The 9,017-nt window shown below is 38.6% G+C and overlaps 1 protein-coding gene across 1 annotated transcript; it reads left to right on the top strand.

Annotated features, from left to right (window-relative positions):
- Positions 1–1,057: 1,057 nt before the first annotated feature.
- Positions 1,058–4,479, top strand: LOC592012 (phospholipase A2 AP-PLA2-I). Its single transcript, XM_011673311.1, has 3 exons — positions 1,058–1,221; positions 3,092–3,228; positions 4,057–4,479. The coding sequence occupies exons 1-3, from the start codon at positions 1,067–1,069 to the stop codon at positions 4,203–4,205; spliced, it is 441 nt and encodes a 146-aa protein (XP_011671613.1). The 5' UTR covers positions 1,058–1,066; the 3' UTR covers positions 4,206–4,479.
- The last annotated feature ends 4,538 nt before the right edge of the window (positions 4,480–9,017 follow it).

The raw sequence follows: 9,017 nt of genomic DNA, 5'->3' as shown, positions 1-9,017 counted from the left end.
GAATCTTTGAGAATCGTTTGCTACGCATGGCAGTTGACGATAAAAAGGGTATTGTTATTACATTTGTCATGAGAATGAGCCTTGATTTATTGAATATTACAACATCGATTAAAATTCTACCTTTTAAATGCTTAGGTTAAAGTATTTTACTCAGTTTTTCGGCTTAGATAACATAACTTACCCTTAATTCGTATAGTGAATTGAAAACCCCTGCTGGAAAGAACACGCTCATTCACACTCATTCACAGTGTGCTCCACAATGTTAAATTGGGGCGTTTTCACACTGTGGTCGATTCGTTTAACACTGTGGTTCACAGTGTGGATAACCTGAAAAGGAAAGAACACACTCATTCACAGTGTGAATCACACTGTGTTTTACACTGTGAATCACAGTGTGCTCCACAATGTTAAATTGGGGCGTTTTCACATTGTGCTCGATTCGTTTCACACTGTGGTTCACAGTGTGGATAACTGGAAAAGGAAAGAACACACTCATTCAATTTCACACTGTGAATGAGTGTGAATGAGTGTGTTCTTTCCAGCAGGGAGGCCCCAGGGGATCATTAGAAATGATCTCAATGGCTTCTCCTGCAAAGTTACACATATTTCCCCTTTGTGTTAAAGGTTGTTTTTTTTAAGTATCACTTACTGGAAGAATCAAAGGAGAAGGCGCGAATGCTCAGTGGTGGAGCAGTGGTCACGTTACTGGGAGGTCCCGGATTCGAAATTAATTCGATCCGCCAGTGCCCTATGGGAAGGCACTGATCCTCATTATCAACTCCCTCGGAGAGGAGTTTTAAATGTCGTCAGTCACCCTGTTGCTTTTCACATGCATACACATGCTTTCTTAGCATTCAGGTAAATGAAGAAAAGAAAGCAAAAAACAATCGGAATCAACAAAATCGATTGAAATAAATTGAAATCAATTCAAATATAGTTATTAGATGATCACACACGCATCCTCACGTGCAGAAGAAGAAAAAATTGAAAATAAATATGTTGACGATGAAAAAGAAGAAATGGAGGAGAAGAATAATTAGAAATGTTTCGGTTGTTTGCAGGTTGTATGACGATGCCCCAGACAAAAAGCGTTGGTCAGTTTGGCGTAATGATGGGATGTCTTCTAGACATGAGTACAATAGAGGCTGGTCTGGACTACAATGGATATGGTTGTTACTGTGGCTTCGGAGGTCAAGGTGTTCCTCTTGATGATACCGATAGGTAAGTCTGAATACATCTTCCTCGACATCTGGTCTGAAGATTTGAAGAAGTGACGATTTTTTCCTAATTCGATGACGAAAACTCATTTCTCTGTCACTATCTCTCCCTCTCACTCTCTTTCTGTATTAATGATTCGGGTTACTAGTCCTTTTCAGAGGGTTATTCTGTCGTGTGCGGGTACACACGACAGATTATTAAACTCTCTTTAACTCTCTTTTCTTAAGTTTTCTACTTCTCTCTCAGCAATACAAAGTAGGATGGCAAGAATACTTTTCCCATCCTCTCTCTTTACGATTTTTTTTCTTCTTCAAATCTGATAGTTTTTTTCAGGACTTCTCATCACATTGTGAAATCTTAAACCTTATAAATAAACTCAACTTTGAGAATCATCTGTCTGTTCTCAATTACAACTCTGCTTGAGGTTGGTGATAGTGGAATAATAGGGACTTTTAGATTTGCACGTTGACAGCTTTGACTGCAACATGTGACGTCATTGTAAGGCACTGCGCATGCGTCACGTCGTCTCAGTCGGCGATCGAGAGGGCGTCAACCTTGATTTTCCTAAATATAGTATATGCCGCGTGCAGTTCCTCAGGTAGACAAAGGAACATCCCTTCCCTGCTATTATGTAAAAATGTGTAGAACAGGTGTCACATGCATATTCACCTGTTCTACACATTTGTACATAATAGCAGTGAAGGGATGCTCTACCAAAGCAATAGGCCATTTTCGTAATGTATCCAAATTTAATGCATAGGTCTTTGTGAAGTGCCTCAATACAAACTATTTTATTCACCTGATAAGAATAATAGTATTTCAATAGACAGACTCCTAACTGCATACGTTAGTTGTTGCCAGGTTGGACAAACATTATGGCTTGACCTACCTAGCAACACTTAATATATGCAGTTGCATTCTGACTATTGAAATACTATTATTCCTATCAGGCGAATGAAATAATTTGTATTGAGGCACTTCACAAAGACCTATGCATTAAATTTGGTTACATTACGAAAATGGCCTATTGTTGAGGGTAGAATGAGGAACTGTATATTTTGTCCTCTTTCTTTGTCTGTCATGTTCATAGTGTTACTTCCTGCATGCATGTATATCGTCGAGTGCAATCTAAAAGAATTCTAATTGTAGTCAACATGGGCAGTTGAGTACGTTGACACGCATGATCAGTCGGCGTTCGTCGTGTTCTCGTCCACTCGATCTAAAAGTCCCTAGTAGTGTCCGGATGAGAACTGTGATGTAGGCCTTCCATTCGTAGAAACGGTCTAATCAAATGCGGACCATAGTGAGTATCACAACAGTGGCAATACTGGATCTGAATTGAAACTAATCGGATTTTTTTTTCATTGAACGGGAAGGCTCACAATGTTCCCTATTTTTGTTGCTCAATATATGTTGACTTTGATTTAAAGGAAATAGGCCTATGATTAAGGATATTCAATGCATCCCCTCATTCAGCTACATAATGATATTCTGAATCCTGTGTGAACGAAGGCCCTTAATACTACAAGGTAGTTATATAATAAATTGTTCTTATTTAACATGTTGTCGAAACTATGAAAACGGGTACACAAAGCAGTAAGAATAGAATCGTTCTCATTAAAACGTTGTCAGGCTCATTGGCCCGAATTCTCAAATAAGGTTTGTCGACAAACCTAGGTTTATGTGCGTCATATGACGCGTTTCGACGCGTTTCAAACAAAAGTTTACGCGTTTGTTCTCGAAACGCGTCAAAACGCATCATATGACGCACATAAACCTAGGTTTGTCGACAAACCTCTTTCGTGAATTCGGGCCATAATGACTGCTGCAGTGCATTACAGATCATTGACATAATTAACTGTTGCTTTGTCAGGTGTTGTCAGACCCACGATGACTGCTACTCAGTCGTACAGAACAGTGACATGTGCCGGAGTTCCAACCAAGCCTACACCATTACCTATAACTACAACGCATTGCAATGTGGCACCTATCGTGCACAAATCGTTTGCTGTAAGTTTGTGTAATATGTTTTGACTTTGACCCATTGCTTACTGGAACCTGTGGGTCCATGAATTAAACATATGGCAAAGAATGAACTCAGTATTCAACGGGTTAATATTTACATGTTACATGAAGCGAATGGACTACGATTTACCTTAAACAGAACAGACTAGATTTTTGTCACTATCATTGCAAAAAACTTGGGAAATTTTTATAAAAAAGAAAACAAGGAAAATCGAATGAAAAATTAAGTCAAGGACGACACACTTGGTATTTTAGTTTATTCAAGCTAAATAAACTGTAACACAAATTATTACAAAAAGCTCAATGATATACGTTAATGGTTGTTGTAAGCACATTTGGATACACAAGCCTTTTAGTCCAAAGAAATGTTTGTAAACTTAAAAGTCCACTCATATCTTTCATTTCTTTAAACTTACTTTTATGGTCGCACTATGGGACAAGGATGTCTTTATCAGTAGATTTTGGTAGAATTGGTTGAACAAGCAATCCAGAAAAACTAAATATTTTGCGGATTATTATTCAAATATTGAAATGCTTTCATGTTAATGTTCATCATTACCTGGCAAGAAAAGTCGTCTATCATTTTTATTTATTCCCAAATATGTTAGAGAAAAATAGAATGTCATGGATATACTTTTATGCCGAACTCCACAGATAATTTATATTGGTTAATCTCAGAAAATGCTAGGGTATATTATTTGTTGGATTTGTCACATGGATACTTATCTTAGAATGTTATGGATAGTAAACTGAGTGGTATTCCTATATTTCCTATGAGTTGTAATTATTTCCTTTCTTTCTACCTATGTTTAGCTGATGCAAGCAGTTATGACGCAGATTACAAGTACACAGACTGTGCTATGGCTATGTGTGCCTGCGACAAGGCAGGATCAGAATGCTTTCAACGTTACAGACCAACCTATAACGAGGGATATAAGAGATATGACAAGGATAGCTGCTGATAGACGCGTATCTCTCTCTGGATTCATTATTGTATTACTATGAGGAGATAGAAGAAATAACAAACCATTGAATAATACTGATTGTCCTCATACATTTCTTTTCAACTACAATAGAAAATGAATGTTAGTTTCAAATTTGGTACTTTTAAGGTACTATGTCCTATTTGCAGGCCCAAAAAAAGAAGGTTAAATTCCAGCAGCATTTGAAAGATAATACTGATTTAGAACTTCCCTAGAAAAAAGGGGGCTTGAAAATATCTTTAAGTGGAAAAATATCGACTGTTAGTTGTCAAATCGACTTAAGTGCTACCATTGTACCGAATGGTCGTACGTTTTGTGCTGCACAAAGATTCAATCAGTTTAATTTTCGCCATTACAAGAAGTGGTTTATTGATGTAGACAAATGCTCATGTACCCTTTACAGCTCATTTTATGTATGTTATTACCAAAGAAGAAAAAACGCCAGTCAGTTACTCAATAGTGTCTGACAGGGAAGTCTAGCAAGTGAACGGGTTTCCATGCATAATTTGAATATCAGGACACTGCTAATGATTACATTTCACAGATAAGACAGACATGACATATTCAGAATTCCTGCAAAGTTTTACAAAATTTGATGTTGGCTGCAAAAGGGACATAGTATCTTTAAAGTAAAATACATTCTCCTTATCACTCAGTGAACTTGTCCTGCATGTGATCTTGAGTAACTCAAAGAGTGTTTATTTAAATCAACTTAAATGTGTGTGTATAATATTATATGCGTTTGTGTGTGATTGGAAATTCATTATACATTATCCCTGTGCAATCTTTCGATCTATCGCCAAATATTATGGGTTCTATGATTGTTAATTCAAAAATAATTAATCAAAAGTAAACGTATCAAAATCGAACTTAACTGAGTGACATGGGGATAATTGTCCGAGGTAATACTTGTTCCCTGTCCATGCTTTGCAGGGTTATAGTATAATTTCGTTTTATAACCCAATTATCAGGTCAGTTTACATGCTGTACATAAAGTTTGAATGAAATAGACGAGGGGGAAAAAATCTTATCCACGGTCATTTGATTTTCATTTTAAATACGCTTCATGATTAATGCAGTGAATACAAGGTCGTGAAGGAGACTCAAAAGGCTGGCCTTTGAACCAGTATATGATTAGAGGGAGACAGAGAGAGAGAGATAGAGAGAGAGAGAGAGAGAGAGAGAGAGAAAGACTGGGAGAGAGACAGAGTGAGAGAGACAGAGAGAGACAGACATACACAGAGAGAGAAAGACAGACAGACATACAGAGAGAGAGAGAGAGAGAGAGAGTGTGTGAGAGATAGAGAGAGAGAGAGAGAGAGAGAGAGAGAGACAGACAAAGAGGCCCGAATTCACAAAGGAGGTTTGTCGACAAACCTAGGTTTATGTGCGTCATAATTATGACGCCTTTCGACGCGTTTTTACAAACCAAGAAACGCGTCATATGACGCACATAAACCTAGGTTTGTCGACAAACCTCCTTTGTGAATTCGGGCCAGAGAGGGTGAGAGAGAGAAAGACAGACAGAGAAGAGGGAGTGAGAAAGAAAATAGGGTAAGTTAGACAAAAATGTACATTCTAAAAAGAAGCCTTGTCCCCGTAAAAATTCCTGCAACAATCCTTGATATAATATTTTCAATCTGCTAATTAAATACAAATTTATATCAGTTTCCTACCCAGGTCATTACAAACCAAACGTTTCAATGAAAGGTGATTTTTGTTTGGCTCCTATGCATGTGCGATTATACCACCGTGAACTTTGGGTTCAACGAACTTTGTCATAATGGATAGGCTTTTGAATATATGATTCCTGAGTAATTAACAGATAAGATCTATATTCATCTTAACCCTAAAACATTTTCTATTTTTAACAAAACATTTCCTTAGACGGTATACCAAGTCAAGATATATGTTGATATTTATATAACAGCAACAGGTGTTTCAGAACCCACCACGTAAGAATAATCTCTACGTCTAGTCTAATTATTAACCAGACAAATGCCAATCATATATTTTTCTCCGTTGATTGACAAGTGTTTTGTCTTATCGTTCCTTGACCTTGGATATGAATTACATTTCATTTAAACATGACACATTAAGCTGAGGAAGTATTGATCCGAGGAAGTAATTTTCTACCAGTTGTTTCGTCTGAGTGTCTACATGGTTTAAATCATTACGCAGAGGAAACAGAGAGAACGGTTAAAATACACCATGATGAAATTCCTTGCCTTCATCGCTTGCTTCTCTGTTCTTCTTACAGGTAAGTACATTCCACCTCTTACTTATTTTTAATCCATTTAAAACTTATTGATTTTATTATGCCTCCGCCACCGAAGGTGGTGCCGGAGGCATCATGTTTTCGGGTTGTCCGTCCGTACGTCCGTACGTCCGTCCGTCCGTCCGTCCGTACGTCCGTCCCGTTTGACCGTTATCACAATATCTCAAGAACCATTTAAGATTTAAACTTAAGACTCGGGAATAGTATTTATCACCATAGGAAGACGATCTGATTAGATTTTGGAGTACGTAGGTCAAAGGTCACAGGTCACAGAGGTCAACTTATGAAATTCCTTGTATTGAGTTTGTTAGCGCGATATCTCAAGAACCATTCGAGATTTAAACTTCAAACTTAAGGATAGTATGTATCACCATAGGAAGACGATCTGATTAGATTTTGGAGCACGTATGTCAAAGGTCACAGGTCACAGAGGTCAACTTATGAAATTCCATACATTGAGATTGTTATCATGATATCTCAAGAACCACTGGAGATTTAAACTTCAAACTTAGTGATAGTGTGAATCACTATAGGAAAACAATCTGATTACATTTTGGAGCACGTAGGTCAAAGGTCAAGGGTCATAGAGGTCAACTTATGAAATTCCATACATTGAGATTGTTATCATGATATCTCAAGAACCACTGGAGATGTAAAAACTTCAAACTTAAGGATAGTATGTATCACCATAGGAAGACGATCTGATTAGATTTTGGAGTACGTAGGTCAAAGGTCAAGGGTCACAGAGGTCAACTTATGAAATTCCATACATTGAGATTGTTATCATAATATCTCAAGAACCACTGGAGATTTAAACTTCAAACTTAATGATAGTGTGTATCACCATAGGAAGACAATCTGATTAGATTTTGGAGCACGTAGGTCAAAGGTCAAGGGTCACAGAGGTCAACTTATGAAATTCCATACATTGAGATCGTTATCGCGATATCTCAAGAACCACTGGAGAATTTTCACTTCAAACTTAATGATAGTATGTATCACCATATCATAATATCCCAAGAACCACTGGAGATTTAAACTTCAAACTTAATGATAGTGTGTATCACCATAGGAAGACAATCTGATTAGATTTTGGAGCACGTAGGTCAAAGGTCAAGGGTCACAGAGGTCAACTTATGAAATTCCATACATTGAGATTGTTATCATGATATCTCAAGAACCACTGGAGATTTAAACTCCAAACTTGTTTAAATTGCTCTATGGCGGAGGCATCATTTTCGACTGCGCGCAGTCAAAATTCCATCTAGTTACTCATGAAATGTGCATGCTACATGAGAATATGAATATGAAATAAAGAAATATAATTTGTTGCGATGCAGGAGTTGAAGATTAGGAGCCGGAGCGTCACAACTTTGCAATTTATTTAATATTTATAAAGCACAAGTAGCAGAAAGGGCACAATATTCCTGGAAAAAACATCAAGATTTGTTGGTGCCCCCAATCCTTTCCCTTGTTCATGAGGAATATTCTGTCCTTTTTTTGGTATAACTTGAACAATTCAGTGACAAGCCTAAAAAATCAAAAAATTAAATAAATAAAAGAGATCCGTAAAAAGGTTTCTTTCACTGTCTTGTATACATATCGTCTACCACTCTGATCTCAAAAGGGGCGCTCCCCTCCCTTTAAACAAAAAGTCGGCTAGTGGGAGTTAGAGGAATTGAGATTTAAAAAAGAAAGACAGAAATTAGTCCAAACCAACATGACCAATTACTAAATGAGACAAAACATTACTTATTGGGGAATACTCTTCTATCTCCCAGGTTGCAGGTGCATTCCTCACACGACACACTTGGGTCAATTTGGAATGATGCAAAAATGCCTACTTGGAAAGAGTGTAATCGAAGTTAGTCTTGATTATATCGGCTATGGCTGTTACTGCGGCTTTGGTGGAGACGGTGTTCCCCTGGATGATACAGATAGGTAAGTCAAAGATAGTGATAGTGGTGGTGGTTATTTTACCTGACAGCTAAGAAGGCAATAAATGCTTGTTAGTAAGCAACCGGAAGACCGACGGCTTAAGATCCTCTCCGAGGGACCTGGTAATGAGGATAAATGCCTTAAGCTATGGTCACAAATCAGAGCAGCGACCGACCGATCAGTAGCCTGCTCGGTCGCTGCTGGAATTAGGCATCGCCCAGCGATTAGGTCGGCGCCCGGGCGGCGACTGCCCAGGCACTGAGCGTATTTTGGACGGCGAGTGAAAAGTGAGCAGGCGCCGCCCAAATTTTAACTCCGCGCTAAAACTTCAGCGGCGTCCGAGCGATGCCCTAAAAACGAGCGGTGCCTGGGCGGCCGCCGCTCGGTGGCCGGGCAGCCGCCGGGCAGAATTGGTTAAAAACTCGCCGCTCGGCCGCCGAGCAGGCTACTTTTGGGTAATGTGACCATAGCATTACCAAAGGGCACTAGCGCATCAACTTGGTTTCGAACCCGGGTCACCGGATAACGAGACCAATGTTCTACCGACTGAGATATCGCGCCTCCTCGACTCCTTT

Source organism: Strongylocentrotus purpuratus, unplaced genomic scaffold (assembly GCF_000002235.5).
Source record: "Strongylocentrotus purpuratus isolate Spur 01 unplaced genomic scaffold, Spur_5.0 spur5_scaffold_3, whole genome shotgun sequence".
Classification (NCBI taxonomy): domain Eukaryota; kingdom Metazoa; phylum Echinodermata; class Echinoidea; order Camarodonta; family Strongylocentrotidae; genus Strongylocentrotus; species Strongylocentrotus purpuratus.
The sequence above is the reverse complement of the archived record's forward strand: the minus strand, read 5'-3'. Positions and strand labels throughout refer to the sequence as shown.